Source organism: Hordeum vulgare, chromosome 1H (genome assembly GCF_904849725.1).
Source record: "Hordeum vulgare subsp. vulgare chromosome 1H, MorexV3_pseudomolecules_assembly, whole genome shotgun sequence".
NCBI classification, from domain to species: domain Eukaryota; kingdom Viridiplantae; phylum Streptophyta; class Magnoliopsida; order Poales; family Poaceae; genus Hordeum; species Hordeum vulgare.
Genome location: NC_058518.1, coordinates 81,482,963 through 81,503,114, shown reverse-complemented (window position 1 = coordinate 81,503,114; position 20,152 = coordinate 81,482,963). Strand labels below are relative to the sequence as shown.

The 20,152-nt window shown below is 42.9% G+C and overlaps 1 protein-coding gene across 1 annotated transcript; it reads left to right on the top strand.

The window, feature by feature from the left end:
* The first annotated feature begins 7,138 nt into the window (after positions 1-7,138).
* Positions 7,139-14,700, top strand: LOC123425335 (cullin-1). Its single transcript, XM_045109020.1, has 18 exons — positions 7,139-7,446; positions 7,538-7,637; positions 10,146-10,331; positions 10,415-10,462; positions 10,538-10,741; positions 10,821-10,898; positions 11,110-11,199; positions 11,283-11,363; positions 11,451-11,513; positions 11,936-11,971; positions 12,061-12,147; positions 12,249-12,398; positions 12,492-12,547; positions 12,657-12,939; positions 13,053-13,196; positions 13,270-13,488; positions 13,573-13,740; positions 14,197-14,700. The coding sequence occupies exons 1-18, from the start codon at positions 7,307-7,309 to the stop codon at positions 14,296-14,298; spliced, it is 2,235 nt and encodes a 744-aa protein (XP_044964955.1). The 5' UTR covers positions 7,139-7,306; the 3' UTR covers positions 14,299-14,700.
* The last annotated feature ends 5,452 nt before the right edge of the window (positions 14,701-20,152 follow it).

The window sequence follows — 20,152 nt, the reverse complement described above, 5'->3', positions numbered from 1 at the left end:
GCGTCACGGCTCTTCCTCAACCGCCAAGAAGTGAAGTCTTCACGAGCGTTAGTCCTCAGTTTGTCCTTTTTTGTCACTTGATGACAAAGGGGGAGAAACTTGAGAGTTAGTCTTCAAACGGGATATTTTTGGGGCTTATGAACTATATTTAAGTTACAAACTCTTGGCTCTTCTGAAGTTTTTATGTAATGAGTTGTAACTTAAGCCCGATGGTACTCTAACGCTTTGAACGTTTTTCTTCGCATGCTTATTCCTCAAGTTTTAATGCACGCATGCTGGAATTCGTCAGATACCATTTGTCATCATGCATTTTCACATTCTTCATACGATATGTTACATGTATGCATGATTTACAAGACTCAGGGGGAGATCTCCATGATATAAATCATTAATGTGCATTTGCTGTGAAAAGCAAAATCCTCACGATATGCACATCTTCGGGGGGAGTCTCTCTGAATCTTGATTTCAAATTCCTCAAATGAGTATTTACACTTCATATTTTTGATTCCTGTTGAAGACTTAACCTAATTGTCATCAACCACCAAAAAGGGGGAGATTGTAAGTGCATCTAGTGCCCCTTAGTGATTTTGGTGGTTTGAAGACTTATAGGTTAAGTATCTAATGTGTTTATGAGTGTACACGGGATCTATAAGTCATTGAGGAGTTTGAGATATTTGATGGATATCGACCCCTAAAAATATATATCTTCGGTTGAAGAAATTGGTCTGAAGCTGAAGAAATGAATCTCGAGGAATCTGCGATGAAATTGATATTCCTCATGAAGATACTGAAATTGAGGAATTCGGTGTGTCGTGAAGAAAATCACTTTGAAGACTTTGAAGCATGAAGATTTACTCTTTCTGTTTTATTTTCTTCGCATTTGAGTAATAGGAACACCGTACTGTTAAAGGGGGTCGAAGTTACACTTTGGAATGAATTTCCTCATGATGCTCAACTCAAGCCTAATCCTACCAAAAGCCTCAAGTGAGGAATACGAGTGACATGAGGACTCTCACGGTTGAGGGTTCCGACCGTTTCGATAGCCACGCCAAGTCATTGGTCTTATCCACTCCAACAGTCATATTATTTAAGGGCATTAGTGTCAAATCATGTCGGGATGCTCCCAGGCTATAAATAGCCGCCCCACAACCATTAGCTGGTTGGATGCTCCGTTAGAAACTGACACTTGTCATAAGAGCAACCCAATTCCTCAGAGTCTTCGAGAGTAATTCATCAGTGAGGAAATACCCCATACACCGAAACCACAAACCAAACCTAGTGATTGAGCATCACTGAAGAAGTTGTTCCTGTGTGGGACTGAAGCCTTTTACCTTTGAGGACTGTGCATCCTCCAGACGGTTAGGCGTCATGGTCTAGAGCTTTCCAGCAGTCAATTGTGGATCACCGGGTGACCAAGTTTGTGAGGGTTTGGAAGTCTGCCGTGAATACTTACCACGAGTGTTGGGCAAGGACTATGTGTTCTTAGCCCAAGGAGAACATGGTAGGGACTGTGTGTCTCGGGACTGTTTGTCCTTTGGTTTAAATACCAAGTCGCTCCAAACTAGATGTACGACTGTCACAGCAGTTGGAACTGGGTCATCAACTACTGTCTTCGCTGTGAAACGGGTTCTAATTCCTCAACTCCTTACTTTCCTCAGATTATGTGTTGATGACTTTCGCTGCTACTGTTTGAAGAATTTGCTGAAGAATTTCTCTGAAATTCCTCAACCCCAAATTCTTCACGCTAGTTAATCCTCATTTGTTTTCTGCGTGCCTGCTCACAATGCAATCTGTTTTCACATTCCTCACTCTGAAAAATTGTTGTTGTGAAACTTTGCACTTGTGATCCTTTACTGTTTCCGCTGTAAGTTAGTCATCAGTGAGGAATTTCCTCAAAAGGAATTTCCTCAGTGATGAAATTCTAAAAATCTCCTATTCACCCCCCCCTCTAGTCGATATAACGCACTTTCAGATAGCTAAAATAATCAAAAACAGTGTCATCTCAGCTAACACAACAATCAGCTAACACACTGTCATAAATATACTACTGGCTCATATTAAATGTGTCAAACAAAAATTATAGTACCATCATGGATGACATGCATCACTATTTTTAATAAAAGGATTTGGAATTTTGTTCATCACTAATTGTCTCTTCTCCCTTCACAAGTCCCGAATCTATGTTCCATCTTTGAACATAAATCATTGCTAGCATCTTTGGTCAGGTTTCTCATGTTTATCAAAGCAACATATCAGATGCAAACAACAAGAAATATTATGGATCAATGTACCTTCACATCGATGACTGGATCACAGTGGTGTTGAAGAACACCAATGTTCAGAATTTTAGATAATTACAAGCCAGAATGAGGTTGCACTGCAGCATCAGTCGTAGCCTTGTACATATGTACTTCAACTGATGGTTATGCTGCAACCATCACCATATAAATAGTCTCAGTGCTGGACGATGAACCAAAATTGTCAGTATTAGAAGTTCCAGGTACAGAATTGCTAGTATTAGAAATCAAGTGCTTGATCGTCTAATCATCATATCCGTCTCTAGAATATGGAAAAACAAATACGTGTAAAACATGAAAATGGCATATATATGAGTAGCTAAATATAAGAGCATCACGACCCAATACATAAAAAGATATTTATGAGTTGCATTTTGTTGGTACCTCTGAGATCATAGGAACAGTCTATCAGCGATGACAGTTTCATTTCCATGGTTGAAGATTGTAGCATTGCGTCACTTCGAGAAGTCATGGGAGAAAATCCATAAAATCCTAGAAGCAAACCCAAGCTCTTGTTAATGATGCAGTAGATCAATAAATGATCCCAGGAAATGAATAACAAGATCGAGCATGAACTTATGTAATAGAAAATATTCCAAAATAATAAAACTCATGAAAAAAAAATCTTATTTGCTCACAGTGATAGATAAAACAATGTTTGAGTGTTGTTACTCTCTAGGTTGACAATTACAGAGTCATGAATAACAATGCAACAAAGATTAGCAAGCGTCGTCTTAATTTATAGAAGGACAACTATAAGTATTGTATATATAATTCATTCAATAGGTTAAGGAGACTAAATGTAAGAACATGTACTGATGTATCTTTAGCACTATAAATGAAGATAATTTTATGGTCTATTGACACACCTAATAAGTAAGAAATGAACTTCTTACCTGTACCATCCGGATGTGAATTACTTGTCTAAAATTTCAAATAAATATGAAATATATTGGGTGGAGTATCAGTGTGAGATCAGGCATGCACACACACACACAAGGAAGCACTCGGCCGACCTGGAAAGGAAATCTTGCCCACGCACTACGCAGCCGAGCGCGTCCAATCTTGCCGCCACTCCATCTATGCGGCTGCATTTCTCTCCTCAATCCCTCGCCTCTCCGCCTCCCCCATCCCCACGCCGCTTTCATCGACAACCACCCATCGCCTCCTCATTCGACGAGGTTACCTTCACCGCCGCCAGTACAGCACGATGCATCGCCATCATCTCCATGCCCCCCATCGATCGCATCAACGGATCAAATAGGATTAACAAACTGGTTATACACTAAAAAAACCGAGCAAGCAAGATGAGTGTAAAACCAAACCAGATACAACAAACTGAACCACATATAACTCCTAGGCAAAGGGTACCTCTGCAGTTTCATAGTGACACGATAGAGAACAAATACATATTTCCAATCAAATGAGTAGAGAATGTTGTGTACCTCCCCGGAACATTCTTGAAAGGGTTACAAAATGGTGGAAGGAAAATCGGGCATCATTCATACACTAAAAATGAAATTAACTTCTGTGTTCTAAGAGTTATATTGTTTGTCGATCTCTTTAAAACATTTTCAATAATGGAGCTCACTCATGTTAAAGATCGCTCAACAAGTAGAAATAAGAAAATTAATTTTCTGATTACAAACACACTGATAAGAAAATATAAATGAGGTGTCGAGACATCATACCTTCATGAGTTGGGCAATGAAAACCTAATGGTGAAAATACTTCATAAGCGACCTTGTTGTCCGAAACTCATCTAATATTTCTGTCAATTTGTCAATTTTTTCTCTGTAATGTTCCACATTCAATGTCTTGTCACTAATACGTAAATAAACAATCATGAGCCTACTTCAATTAGATTAAGAAATCAACTAATAAATATCGATACCAACTAATAAATTCAACCCTTAAGTCGGGGAAGAAACGTAAAAGAAAAAGGCAACCCTCCTTGAGAATCTTGGTAGTGACCACCAAACCATTATAGGATCGTTCACGACAGCAGCCACTCACATTTTTGTCGTTCTCGTCAGCAACATTGTCAGGTTTTCGTTGATTTTTGTAACAAAAAGTAATGTAAAATTTGACCAAAATACATTTGAAGCCTATAGAGAGAGAGACCCGGGGGAGGGGAAAAGGATTGGAAGCAGGTCACCTAGGCAAGGAAGATCACGATCGCCAAATTCCTGGATGCCAAACAATTTAGAAATGATGCCTCCTTGGACTGTAGACAAAAACTAATCTGCAGTAATTCATTGTGAAAAAGGTTATGAAGTTACTGAAATGGATCTCAAAGCCTAACCATCAAAACATTGCATGCAAGTTCTACAAATCCTATATCATAACTCATAATAAAGCATCTCACTCTTTCTTATGAATCAGATACAATGATTATGAATCATGAACATATTGACCCTCAAGCAAGAACATATTTACAGCACAAACCATATTTCAGAAGATCACCACACAATAGATATTGGTAGGTAGGGGTTGGGGATAATTAGCTGAAACTTTACAACAACAAAAATTTGAATCATCTATAAATGCACTAAAACATAAACAAGGGCAGCAACACACCTTGCTAAAGTTAAACCGGTCGTATATGAATCCATCATTCTTTTGCCAAGTAACTCGAAACAATCCACAAAAGAGAATTTTATTTAAAACAAATGAAATGTGACTTAACAGGACCACAGAAGCAAACAAAGCCACCATATTCCTATTAAAAAAAGGATTTCTATCGTTAGGTATAGTCGAGGTATGTCTACCTGTCCCCGAGAAGCGATAGGCCTTCCCCGAACATCTGCCTGTCCATTTGGTGCTAGTCTAAAACCTAAAAAATGACAAAACAATAACTATTGATTTGGTGTAGAGTATGTCATCCATTGCTGGAAATATAAAGCGTGCAATGTCATATATGGAAAGTAGAGTAATTAACGTACTTTTCCAGTTTGAAGATCAACCTTTCGGACCGACGACTGCTCATAAACAAAATTAGAAGCATTTAGTTAGTGCTTTACAGAACTGGTTCCATAAAAGCAAGTGAATAAAAACAAATGTACCTTTCAAACTCAAAATAAATCCATAACAGTGACATCAGGTCTGCTACTAACTGTTTCTTTCCACTTCACGTAATTAATTGTGAGAAGACAACCAAGGAAGTATTCATTCCTTGGCATGCCAATAATAATAATTTAAGTGAAGCACGGATTTTGTTGTCAAGCTAAACTGGAGCAGCAGATTCTTGGGTCCTGACTGAGATGCAAGAACCGAAATCCACATGAAGAGATCGGTCCGCATTGACGTTACCTGGTGATAGAGGTCGATGGACTCGAAGAGAGTGTTGTTTCCCCCGTACAAGAGGCCCTGCCAGGAAGAGACCACACGATCTGAGAAAAATGGCAAGGAAGAAATTCCCCATGGCAGAGGAGCGAACCAGATCAGGAGGGAGAGGAGCGTGCGCGGGGACCTAGGTGAAGGCGCTGGGGTTGTGCGGGTACTCATGGACCATGTCGAAGGAGTAGAACCTGGTGGCCTAGAAGATCCGTGAAACCTCAATGGGGTGATGCCCCTCTCCTGAAGATCCCTGACGTCCTAGAAGATCCACGAGCGTTGGTGTATTCCCTCGGTCACGATGACGGCGACGCGCGACAACGGCGCGCTGGTCGATTCCCTCGACGACGATGACGGTGACGGCCTAGAAGATCCGCGAGCGTCGTTGGATTCCCTCGGCGACGACGACGGCGTCGCGCTGGTGGATTCCCTCGGGGATGATGATGACGGCGGCGTAAGGACACCGATGTGCGATCGTGTATTGCGACAGCGGCGGTGAGATGCGATTGAGGACTGATTTTTTTTTCGCGTGCGATGTGTAAAATCTTGTAGCGAGGGGCTAGTTTTCTTTGGTAGCGAGGGGCTGATTTTCTTTGGTGGGACGATGACGAAAAAAATCAAGTAGTTATGGGACGATGGATGGAAAAAGACCGATGACGAAAAAAACCAAGTAGTGGTGGGACGATGGACGAAAAAAAACCGATGACGAAAAAAAAAACAAGAAACGGTGGATGAAAAAAGACCGGTGAACGCCGGCTACCAACTGCCCCTTTAGGAGCAGAGATAGAGAATTTTGACAGTTGATGAATATAGGATTTACCCTTAAAAAATCATGTATTTTTTACGTAAATAAAGGTCATGTTCTACGAGAGAGGCGTTTTGGAGGTCAAGCTCCATGAAGGCCTTTAATTTTGAAAAATTCAGATTTAAATTTTTATGGTTCAAAAAATTCTGAAAAAAATATGCGTGTATGTAAGGATGTAACCTACATGTGTGTAAAAATTCATGATGAAATACCTTGAGTAGCGACCTGTGCAAAAAAGACAAATTCATGGTCTGGGAGGACAACCCCAGATTTGTCTTTTTTTCATAGCCCTCATTTCAATGTATTTTGAACTAAAAGTTTGCACACATGTGTGTTATGTCTTAATGTATATCTGTATTTTTTTCAGAATTTTCTAAAATGTAAAAATATGAATTTTGATGAAATTTCAAATTTGAATTTGAAGGCCTCACTCGAGCCCGAGCTCCAAAAGGGATTTCCGACGTTCTACTCGCTTTGGTCGTCATAATTTACAAATCACGTGTTTCGCTGACTGCAGCAAATATGAGTTGTTGGCATATTACACTCTGTAAGTTTCTGACTTTTCAGTTATTATCTTAAGCTTATCTGTGAAGTGGACACGCCATCAGCCATCAGCAGGGCAGCCATGTGCCAAAGTAACGGAAAGAGCTGGCAGTGGCGGCGACCATCCATCCCCCCTCCCCTCCCTCCCCTGTTTCGGCATTCCGCCACGCTAGATCGGGCACCGGAACGCCCCGACCCGCTTTCCCCTCTCTCCTCGTCCTCCCATTTCCCTTTCCCACGCAGGAGAGGGGCGACGACGCGACCCGACACGAGCTAGGGTTCCGGCGAGCCCCCCCGCCCCGATCCGACGGCCGCGGCGGCGGCGATGACGACGCACGAGCGGAAGACCGTCGATCTGGAGGAGGGCTGGGCCTTCATGCAGAAGGGCATCACCAAGCTCAAGAACATCCTCGAGGGCAAGCCGGAGCCGCAGTTCAGCTCCGAGGACTACATGATGCTCTACACGTACGGTACCTCCTCCCCCTGCCCCCGAATTCCGCCTCCCGTCCGCGGCCTGATCTGATTTTCGCCGTGGCCGCTCTGCTTTCTCGCGCAGGACGATATACAACATGTGCACGCAGAAGCCCCCGCACGACTACTCGCAGCAGCTCTACGACAAGTACCGCGAGTCCTTCGAGGAGTACATCTCCTCCATGGTGAGCAGCAGGGTCTTCCGTGTGCTGATTGTGGCTGGTGCCCCGTTAATTTTAGCTGCGGGATTGGAGGAGCAGCGTGCGGTGTGTGGGCATTTAAGTTTTGACGTGCACGCGGCTGCTAGAGCTGGGAGCGGTGCAGGACTGGTGCGCGCGATGATAATTGCCTTCGCCTGTGTGACTATGGATACTATAAACGGACTGGTTTTGTTATATGCAGTATGCGTCTGCTCTGTCTTTGTTTGGATGTAGGTTGTGGGTGTACCAAAGTAGTATAGTGGATACATTTGTGCCCTGCAACCTACGTTCGAAACAAAAGTAGTATGCAGTAGGGGTGCAGCACCGGAGGAAGAGAGTATTAGGGGTGCATCATTGGATCAAGAAAATTTTGCATGATACTGTAATGTTTCTATAGGGTACATGTCGAATTCCCATGTTCCAAATAGGACCTAAGGAGCTTTAGACCAATATAATGTCACACGGAAATGTCTCTAGTTTTCCTGCTATCAGTGTCTTGGTAGCAAGAGAATGACTAGCTGAAATGGGTACTCATAAATGCAAGGGAGAGAGGGAATGCCAAATGAGGCCAGAATCAGGAGCTGCCTATGAAATTAGCAGTGTTCAAGAAAGCGTTTTTAAGCAACGCTTAAGCGCTGAGCGATGGTAAAGCGCTTCGCTTTTGCCCTAAGGGGTAGATTAAGCGGGTTTTTTTTTAAATTTGGCCATAATTTGACTGTTTTTGAACTACTTTTGCTTCTCTGCTTGCGCAATAATGGCAATATCCCATTTACCTTATTATTAGGCTCTGCTTGGGAACTATTTCCTTCATATGCTAGCAAAATTATGGCCACATGATCTCTATTAGGCTATGACTATTTGAACTGAACTGCATTTTAGTTGTTATTTTGCTTGCCATGTGAACTTAATGTGTATTTGCTATGGTGTGAACTGTATTTTAGATGGCCATTCAATTACACATGTGCCATATTTCCTATTTTCCTGTGTATATTATTCAAAATCTGTCAAATTCTAGCCAATTCAAAAAACGCTTAAGTGCGGTTAAGCTGCGCTTAAGCGTCCATTGCTCTAAACTATGGCCTTCCGCTTCGCTTACGCTTTCCGCTTTTTTGAACATTGGAAATTAGAATGTCCATATATGCTGTAGAAATTCAATGATAGTGTTCTCTTTCGGGTCTCACTTAACTTCCCCTCTCTCTTCGTCATTTATTGATGCTTACACTAACATTCTCTCACTTGTTCTTGATATATATATAGGCGCATAGCATATCAGGGACATTAAAGCCATAGCTTCTTTCTATTCTCTTTGTCTGATAACATCTTTAATGTTCCGTGACGCACCAAATACCCCTTATAGATTGAAATAGTGGGACCAGGAGCTATGCATGATGCTTTTACGCTAACTAGTAGGGGATTTTAACATCATCACAAAGTACAACCTGGAGATTATCTTGAATCTCATGCATGATACACACTTCTGTGCGAATGAAGAAACATGATACATAAGTTCCACATTGCGCTAGCTATGTGCTATATTTACCATGCATATTACAGAGAAAAGGGATATCTGGAACTGATATTACTTGCAACAGTCATTAGAAGGCGTTTCAGGTTAATATCTGATAGAAACATAATCAGAAACAGTCATCAGAGAACTGACCATTGGGATTCACATTTGATGTTTCTTCTCTTAATCCAGAGCAACTGATAGAGTAGTTATTATGGGTTGTGACTACTGACTAGTAATGCAACCGTTGCCTAGGGTGTGCTCCACAAAAATGAGAGAGAGGAGTGCCCATGAGGGGGTTATTAATGATCATTTGAAGGCTGAGGGCACCTAGTTGGCAACGTTTTTGCAAACTAGTCTGTTGGTGGCTTCTTCAAGCGGTTTCTATTTTTATTAATCATTAGGTCACCTTTGATGCACTGCCTCTATGGAGAAGGACATCTTTCATTGCGAATCTTAGATAACGGCACATTGGCTAATCTGCCATGGACTTAGGTGTATGGTTCATTATTTGCTGTAAAAAAACAGGAGACTGGGTAGGTTTGAGGACTGAAGCCTAGACCAGATGGCTCTGGGCCAGGTGCCATCTCGCCATGTAATGTTCTTTTTTTAAGCAAACCGCTTTTGCTTGGTTTCAAGGAATTGATAATTGGGAGCCTCTTTATCTCACACAATCATTATTATACTGTGTTTTTAATGTTAAAATGCATCGTGCTTATAGTGTCATCTAAAACTGTATCTTATTGTTGATGGCACATCTTCTTTGAGATATCCACATTCACGCCTTTGAATCTTCAATTCTAATGTTGGTTATAACCAACAGCTTAAATAACAGAGTTGCGCTTGTTTTATGGTAGCATAGGTATTTAGTTACTTACATTTGATCATTCCTATATTGTCTTAACTACCCTTTTTTTTGCGGGAAGTCTTAGCTACCTTTTGTCTGTTTGCTTGTTGGCTTTACCCTTTATTTTGACTCCATGTAGGTCTTACCTTCATTAAGAGAGAAGCATGACGAGTTTATGTTGAGGGAGCTAGTAAAGAGGTGGTCAAACCACAAAGTGATGGTTCGGTGGCTATCACGGTTCTTCCATTACCTTGATCGATATTTCATTTCACGGAGATCGCTTCCAGCATTGAGAGAAGTTGGGCTCAGTTGCTTCCGAGATTTGGTAAATGAATGTATTCTGGCAATGAAGTTATTTATATGTAGTTGCTTTGCCTTCTTTGTTCTAACTCTTTTCTAATGGTAAAGGTATATCAAGAAATCAAAGGGAAAGTAAAAAGTGCAGTCATTTCCTTGGTGAGTCTTTGCATTCACATAGTAGTCTGAACAGAATTTTTTCCTATACGTGGTTGTGACATTCTCCTTCAACAGATAGACCAAGAACGTGAGGGTGAACAAATTGACAGGGCTCTGTTAAAGAATGTCTTGGATATATTTGTTGAGATTGGCTTAGGCAGTATGGAATGTTACGAGAATGATTTTGAAGATTTCTTGCTGAAGGATACTGCAGATTACTACTCTATCAAGGCCCAAACCTGGATTGTGGAAGACTCTTGTCCTGACTATATGTTAAAGGTAGTTTCAGGAGTTTTTTCCTTGGTGTTTACATAGTTAGGTACAATAATATATGTGCATTGGATGTCCTTTTCACTAGGCCGAGGAGTGCTTGAAGAGGGAGAAGGAACGAGTTGCTCATTATTTGCATTCTAGTAGTGAACCGAAGTTATTGGAGGTTTGTGAAAAGATCTTTGCTGCAATCCCCCCACCCCCCAACCCCCTCCACACGCACACGTTTTTGGTGATTTGAAGATGCTACATCCATACTGGATGTGTATTACACAAGTAGTATCTAGTTGGTCTTCCTGAGTGAACATTTGTCATGATTTCCCTCTCTTTAACACATCAGTTAACCTAACATTAATATAATTTGTGGTTTGTTTCAGAAAGTGCAACATGAATTGTTAACGCAGTATGCAAGCCAACTTTTGGAGAAGGAGCATTCTGGGTGCCATGCATTACTTCGTGACGACAAGGTATGAGCAGAGAGTCGTATCCCTGGACAGTAATAATAATCGGGAACGTCAAGTATATTGACTGTTTGCATCTGTTGTTGTAGGTTGAGGATCTCTCAAGGATGTACAGGCTCTTTTCTAGAATAACTCGTGGCCTAGAACCTGTTTCTCAAATTTTTAAGCAGGTATCTGCTTATGCAAAGCATGATTTAGTTACTCCATAGAACGATTTGGAGTTTTGGACATTGTATTTAAGTGATGTTATGCTGCAGCATGTTACCAACGAGGGGACAGCATTGGTGAAACAAGCAGAAGATGCTGCTAGTAATAAGAAGGTGTATATTTATTGTCACTGTAACTTCACAGTTTCTGTGGATCTCAATGCATTTTTATACTTAAGGCCGCTTGTACCACGTGCAACACCCGGACAATTAATTTAGCCTAATATGCATGCTAGAGCACGTTATTTATCTGGGCTGCGTTGAACTCTTTCATTTTTCCTCTTGTACCTCCCCTCTTTCCCTGATTGTATCTTCCTCATTTGCCCCCCGCTTGTACACGTAATTGCTGGGCCAGTTGGGTTCCTTGTCAGATAGTTCCTATATTTTGGTTGTTACAGTATGTGCCATTTTGGTTTCTGTCGATGCTTTATTTTGCTCTGTCTAGTAGTTGTCTCTGTGCTTCAGACTCTGCTTTTCAAGCAATTTCTTTATTCGTCATCTTGAAATGAACATCTAATAATTAATTATTCTTACAGCCAGAGAAGAAGGACATTGTTGGTTTGCAGGAACAGGTGTGTACATTCAGATTATATTGATGTTAACCCAACTTTTGTAATTTTAGTTGCGGATTTATCACAATCTGAGGGTTTTCTGGTTTTAGGTTTTTGTCCGGAAAATCATTGAGCTCCATGACAAGTATGTAGCATACGTCACTGACTGTTTCCAGGGGCATACTCTCTTCCATAAGGTTTGTCAGATTATATGTTTATTTGTTTCTTCATGCTTCATGATTTGCAATAAAATAAACAGGAACACTCTCTGATCTTTGTTTCCTATTCCTTTGTACAGGCGCTTAAAGAGGCTTTTGAAGTGTTCTGCAACAAAGGTGTCTCTGGTAGTTCAAGTGCTGAATTGCTTGCCACCTTCTGTGATAATATTTTAAAGAAAGGCGGCAGTGAAAAGCTCAGTGATGAAGCTATTGAGGATACCCTGGAGAAGGTACATGCGTCAGTCTGTTGTGTTCTCTTTTACTTGCAGACATTAGTGCATTTTTATCTTTCGAGTGTTAATCTGGAATTGGCCATTCATCAGGTAGTGAGATTACTCGCCTACATCAGTGATAAGGACCTTTTTGCTGAGTTTTACAGGTAATTGTTTTTAACATCGTACAATAACTTTAATGTCTTGTAAGCTCAAGAAGGTACAGAATTCCATTGATTTCACTCTGGCCCTGATGTTTCATGGTGATGATGGCAGGAAGAAGCTGGCTAGGAGATTGCTATTTGACAAGAGTGCTAATGATGAGCATGAAAGAAGCATTCTGACCAAGCTAAAACAACAGTGTGGTGGCCAATTTACTTCAAAAATGGAGGGCATGGTCACCGACCTTACTGTTGCAAGAGATCATCAAACTAAGTTTGAAGAGTTCATAAGCACACACCCTGAATTGAATCCTGGGATAGACTTGGCGGTCACTGTTCTGACAACAGGATTTTGGCCAACTTATAAATCATTCGATATAAACCTTCCTGCTGAGATGGTAAATTTACTGTTTTCTTGTGCTTTCCACTTCTACAAACTGGGGTCTTAACTATTTTATGGCCTTACTCTCTGTAAGATTATTATCATTGACAACTCCCCCAAAAAAAATAGGTGAGATGTGTCGAGGTTTTCAAAGAGTTTTATCAAACAAGAACTAAGCATAGAAAACTTACATGGATATATTCCTTGGGAATCTGCCATATCACCGCAAAGTTTGAGGCCAAGACTATCGAGCTCATTGTTACAACTTACCAGGTAAGCATAAACATGTACATTTGCTTTTATTCAGATGCCACAGACTAATGATTTCTTTCCGTCTCTTTGTCAGGCTGCATTGTTGCTACTGTTCAATGGAGCTGATAAACTTAGTTATTCTGAGATAGTAACGCAACTGAACCTGTCAGATGACGATGTAGTGAGGTTGCTCCATTCCCTCTCTTGTGCGAAATACAAGATTCTTACTAAAGAACCAAGTAACAGGTCTATTTCTCCTAATGATGTATTTGAATTTAATTCAAAATTTACTGACAAGATGAGGAGAATTAAGGTATTTCTGGTTGTATGTTTTTATCTTGCTTCCTCTATTTCGTTACGGTTGGATGTAATCATTGCTTCTTATTTCCGTACGCAGATACCTCTGCCTCCAGTTGATGAGAAAAAGAAGGTTGTTGAAGATGTTGACAAGGATCGAAGATACGCAATTGATGCATCAATTGTTCGTATTATGAAGAGCCGCAAAGTCTTGGGTCACCAGACACTAGTAATGGAGTGTGTGGAGCAGCTTGGTCGCATGTTCAAGGTACAGTATTTACCACTCCCTCCTTCCCATACACTAGTGTCAAAAAACGTCTTACATTATGGGAGGGAGTAGTAATTAATTTTAAATCATACAGTATACTTTAAACCATACACAATGCATCCAGATGTCGCGCCCATGGTTTTCGAGTCGTGACTCATGCGAGTCGCTATGGGGTAGCAACTCGGAAAAGGTTGAACCTGTAGTTGCGATTAGTCGCGACTCGTGACTCGACTCGACACTAAGTTGAGTTGACATTTTTTGCGACTCAAAGACTAGTCGATGACTAGTCATCGCGCGACTCGAAATCCATGGTTGCGCCCAGTATCTTATTTTCTTTCTTGGGAACTATGGATATTCCAGGCTGAAATTTTTACCGACCGTTGAAGCTAGTACATTCTATGTAGAATTTCCTTTGATTCCTTGACCTGATCATGGATGCTGGTTTTATCTTTTCAGCCTGACTTCAAAGCAATAAAGAAGCGCATTGAGGATCTTATAACCAGGGATTACCTGGAGAGGGACAAGGAGAACCCGAACGTCTACCGATACTTGGCTTGATCATCGGTTCTGCATGCTGGGTTCGGTAACATCTGGTGTGTATGCCTACCAAGCTACTGCTATTTAAGGATGCTATATTTTGTGCCATGGCACACTGCACACCGCATTGGCTTCTCCAGATGGATACCCTGGTGCCGCTGTCGATTGCTCTTGCTGGTGGCACCGACATCTGTTGTCACTTGTACATGAAGGTCGTCAGATCCAGTTCCTTGGCCTATCTATGGTAGAACTGCCCAGGTAAAACTGGTGGTTCATCAGGGCAGGCCTTGGTAAATGTTGTACACTAAATGTACTATCGGTTGTTGTTGAGTTTGTTCGATTGTATTGTCAATATAGTTTTTTTTCCTGTAATATCCTTGCGCCACAAAGACAATTCAAAGGAATATATCTCTTGCCAGACCACCCTCGGCTGTGTAATTTCTATAGCAGCGGCAAGAGATTGTATTGTGACTTCACAAGGGTTTCATACAAAGAGATGATGATAGATGTCAAAACTGGGGTCATGTGGAATTTGCTCCAGGCCCGGTTGGACCTGACGGCTACGGTGCAGTATGCAGCATGTCAAGTTGTCAACAGGGGAAACTACAGCGTCTTCTGGAACAATGGGATTTGGGGATCGTTTCGCACTGACGAATTTCGATTGAAAAAGAGAGTTCCTTTCCGGAAATGCATTTCGGCTCCTGGGGCCCAAAAAAAGTTCAAAATGAAGAAAAAAATCAAGACAAAATTTATTTGTGTACTTAGGCCCTGTTTGATAGCAAAGTACTAAAAAAACTAAAGTATTGAAAACTACAGTTATTTTACCAATAGGTACAGAATACCATGATTTTAATATAACAATGTTATTTGGAGTATTCACAATGCAAAGGACATGTTTGGTTAGGCCACAAAATGTTGTAAAATTTACTAGTTAGCAGTTGGCCGTGCATCCATTAGCTAGTTAACTATTGCTTTTTGTGGTACAAACTCTATTTTTGCTGCGTTTATCCAGCTAGGTAGCTGGTTAGCCCTTGCCATCAGCGTGCATAGAACAACAACATGCACGAACAACTCCAGATTGTACGTTATGAAAAAGGCCATCCACAACACGGCTCTTCATTTTCTCCTCAAAATTGTAAAGGTTTTGGGTTCAGTGATTAGTAGTCCTTAAGAGAGGCTCCCAACCTTAGTTGATCTATAAAGGATAGCTATGGATTGCATCGGATCCTTTCTATGACCAGACGAGATGAGTTTGTTGAGTATATTTAGCGACGGACTCATTTCTTTAGCTTGCTCTATTTTAAAAATAGAGGTTCGGGGTTCTTTTTATTATGCAGAGAAATTACCGTAGTTGAAAGGATCGATATGGTTGACTAGAGGGGGGTGAATAGGCAACTACCAATTTTTAGCTTTTCTAAATAAATATGGAGTAGCAATCATAAAGGTTCACTAACATGGCACTAGGAGGACAACCTATATGATGCTACTTAGTAACGAGTAACGAAGCACGTAGGAGATACTCTACAACACCAACATATACAAAGTAAAGGTAAGAGATAACCACAAGTGGAACCGATGAAGACGAGGATGTGTTACCGAAGTTCCTTCCCTTTGACAGGAAGTACGTCTCCGTTGGAGCGGTGTGGAGGCACAATGCTCCCCAATAAGCCACTAGGGCCACCGTATTCTCCTCACGCCCTCGCACAATGCAAGGTACCGTGATTCCACTATAGGTGCTCTTGAAGGCGGCGACCGAACCTTTACAAACAAGGTTGGGGCAATCTCCACACAAAGCTTGGAGGCTCCCAACAAGACCACGGAGCTTCACCACAATGGAATGTGGCTCCGAGGTGACCTCAACCGTCTAGGGTGCTCAACCACCCAAGAGTAACAAGATCGCAAGGGATTAGTAGGGGGAACCAAATATCCTTTGGTGGAAGTGTGGATCAAGGCCTTCTCAAGCAATCCCTAGAAAATCAACAAGGTTGATTGGCTAGGGAGAGAGATCGGGCTAAAATGAGCTTGTGGAGCAACAATGGAGCTTAGAGAGGTCAAAGGTGAGCTCAAGGAAGAAGGAGATGCATTTATATAGTAGGTGGGGCAGATCCAACTGTTACCCACCTACCACATAAATGCACGAGCGGTACTGCCACTCCTCGAGCGGTATTACCGCTTCCCAGAGCGGTACTGCCGCTCCAGGGAGCGGTACTACCGCTCAGCTCCTCACCAACCATGGTAGTACCGGGGGGTACTACCGCGCCACCCCCTACGTGGGAAAGTATGCGAGAAAAGGTCTGTCGGTGCGGTAGTAAAATAATACTACCGCACTGAGGGCAGTAGTACCGCCCTTGGAGCGGTAGTAAAAAAACTACTACCGTTCTTCGCGCGGTAGTACCGCTCCTGGAGCGGTAGTAAAAGTTTACTACCGCACCTGGGACGGTAGTACCGCTCCTGGAGCGGTAGTAAAAAATTTACTACCGCTCTGAGAGCGGTACTACCGCTGGGACAGCGGTACTACCGCTTACCCCTTTTCACATAGGCAAGGAAAATACAATGGTGCTCCATTGAGGCTAAGATATGGGTGGGTGCATGAGGTGTGTGCGTGAAGATTCCACCCAAACCTTTCCGACGCGGACCCCCTCTTGGTACGAAGAATTTCCTATGACTCAAACTAGGAAGAGAAATGCAGAACAAAATCCGTCTTCGAGATTCTCCGAGGGGCGTCGAGTCATCTTGTGCCTAAAGGAGAATATTCTGAAATGCTCAGGACACAAGATTAGTCCGCACAACAATTGTCATCAATCACTAAAACCACTTAGGAGAAATATGCCCTAACAATCTCCCCCTTTTTGGTGGATTGATGACAATGTTGGATTTGCACAAAGAAATGGAGATAGGCATATGCAAACTTCAAAGATATCACGAGGGGTGGGTAGTTTCCTCTGGGTATGTGCATACCAACAACTAACCACAGAGAGAACACTCCCCCTAGATTATATAGACTAAGCCATCCTTACTACATACGTACGAGAGATGAAGAATATTGAAGCATGGCAAAGCATGTGAGCAAAGGAATACTGACACAAGATACTATGTCTCACAGGTTAAACAAAAAATAATAATACTAATAATACTAAGACAGAAGATAAGCAAGATAAAACATGTATCTCATAATAAGATAGGATCTGACGACTCAGTCTCAACCATAAAGCAAAAGTAGCGAACGAAAGCAACAAAGTTTTCTCAAACCAACAGACCAGAAAAACTAGAGAACGAACGAGCAAATCCTACGCTCTCTCCCCCTTTGGCATCGAAACACCAAAAAGGCAGAGAGGAGCCCTAACACCCAGGTGGTAGAAACATCAGTCGGCGTCCTCCTCATCACGATACTCTTCATCGGAGCCATCGTCGGTGTCCTCCTCCTCCTCAGATGCAGCCCACTGAAGATGATGCTTCTCCATCCATGCCGCCTCGGGGGTGATCTCAGTCTCAGAACCGCCGGAGAAGGGTATGTCAAGCTTCCTCATGATCAACTTGTCACGCTGGCGACTCTCCTTCTGAGCAACATGTGTGCGGTATTGGCCCTTGGCCTGCATACAGAACAGGGTCTTCATCCTGTGAGTGAGCTGTGTGGCCCAAGACGGTGCCGCAGCTGTGTGGGAACCCTCACCCTGTCTAGGAGCCGCTGGAGGAGCCTCATCCTCAGCGCCTGGCAGATCGTGAGCAGAATCCCTGGGGGCAGCCTGATGAGAGGAGGTGTTGGCCCATTTGTCTTTCTGACGCAGCTTGATGGGCTCATGGCGGACCCAATCAGGAGCAAGAAACTCAGCCCCGGGGAATAGCTTGGTCCAAGTAGCCTTGATAAAATAGAAGAGGTATGGACCGTAGATTGGGACCTTACGGTTAATGATTGCAGAGTAGAGTTCAATCCACATGATATGAGAAACATCAAGGGGCTGACACTAACGATTCCTCGCTTTCTGACACAAGAGGAGCATGTCTACCAGGTAGGAGTGCACTTGGTCCTTGTTGCCAACCCTGGGAAACAGTGTGTTGCGAAAGATCCGGTGCATCACATCCAAGAAGGGGTTCATCACATAGGATACCTCGCCAGTGGGGGTGTGCTTCACAGAGAGGTACGGGAGCAGCTTCTCCTTGGGAGCGGCTTGGGCCTTGGCATGGGGGCGCAAGCCAACAGCAGTAGTGAGGCCCTCATCCCTGACCTAAAGAAGATCCATGAAGTCTTTCCACGTAGCAGTCAGTTGCATGCCATTTGTCATCCAAGTCATAGTGCGGGCGTCATCATGGTGAAAGTGCACTGTAGCAAAGAAGTGAGCTACAATGGAAATATCAAAATCCTGGTGGAACGAGATGAGGTCTGCAATCTGAAGTTGCTCCACCATAGCAAGGGCCTCCCCAAAATAAGTCATGTCCTTCCTCAAATGTTCAAGATCTATCCACTGCACCAGGACATAGAAGTTCTTCTTTGATCTGAGCACGTCTTCATAGATTAAGAATTGATCGCGAGTCCAAAACTGTTCACCGCCAGGGAACTCCTCCCTATTGCTGGCATATGGGTTGAGCTTGCGACGGTGATGGAACTCGGCAAGCGGCATAGTGTTCCAGTTGACTGAGGGCTTCTTTGGAGCAGGCTTCTTGAACGAGCGCTTGGGGGCATTGGATCCTTCAGACGATCAGAGGAAGGTCGCTTGGAGCTGGCAGTGCGAGACGGGTTGGAACGACGGGAACCACCACCGGAGTCCATGGCGCGTGGGGAAGAGTCCCACCGGTCGGAATCAGAGGACGATGGCCGGATAGGGAGATCCGGCGATGCCCTAGGGCAGTTTTTGAGGAGAGGAGAGAGAGAAGAGAAGAACTCGGGGCAGATGGGGAAAAAGAAAGGCCTCCCGGCCCTTTAAATAGTCCCCTGGGCGAGGCGGCGCGATAGTACCGCAGTCATCGCGGTAGTACCGCTCTACGTGCGGTAGTACAGTGCCCACAACGGTAGTAAAAAATTAGTACCGTGCTGGGGGCGGTAGTACCGCATGGTGAGCGGTAGTACCGCTCCCCCAGCGGTAGTAAAATTTTACTACCGTGCTGGGGGCGGTAGTACCGTGCATGAAGTCACAAAAATGGCCAAAAAGAGCTCTCTACTCCTTAGGTGGTGAAAAAACTTGATCAAGCCAAGAGAAACCAAAACACGAAAACAAGACGGACACACCGAAGAGAGAGAAACAACACAGAGACTCCAGGGGAAAGGGCGGTGGCCTAGGCCACCAATGTTTGAGACAAATGGTATGACACCGCGAAGAATTATCCTTGGGTTCATGACCATATCTCGTCTTTGAAGCACAAGTGCCATTTGGTGATGGCCAAAGTGAAAGACTTGATCGATTTATGCATAATGGGGGAGGGAAAGTTCATTGAGAGAACAACAATCCCCCTATGTCCATGCCTACATCTAGAGCAAGATGGAATGTAGAGTGAGGTGCAAGGTGCCTAGTTTCAATCCACATTACTTGAATCAATGATATTTAGCTCATGCCTTAACTCCCGGAACCTTGCTTCATCTAGGGGCTTAGTGAAAATATCTGCAAGTTGCTCTTCAGTGTTGATGAAGTGAATCTCAATATCACCTAGCTTGATATGTTCACGAATGAAGTGATGACGAATATCAATGTGCTTGGTCTTGTTGTGTTGAACTGGATTGAGAGAAATCTTGATAGCACTTTGATTGTCACATAGGAGAGGTACTTTGTCACAGGTGACACCGTAGTCCTTTAAAGTTTGCCTCATCCATAGTAACTGGGCACAACAACTTGCAGCTGCTACAAACTCAGCTTCGGTGGAGAATAGTGATGCACAGTTCTGCTTC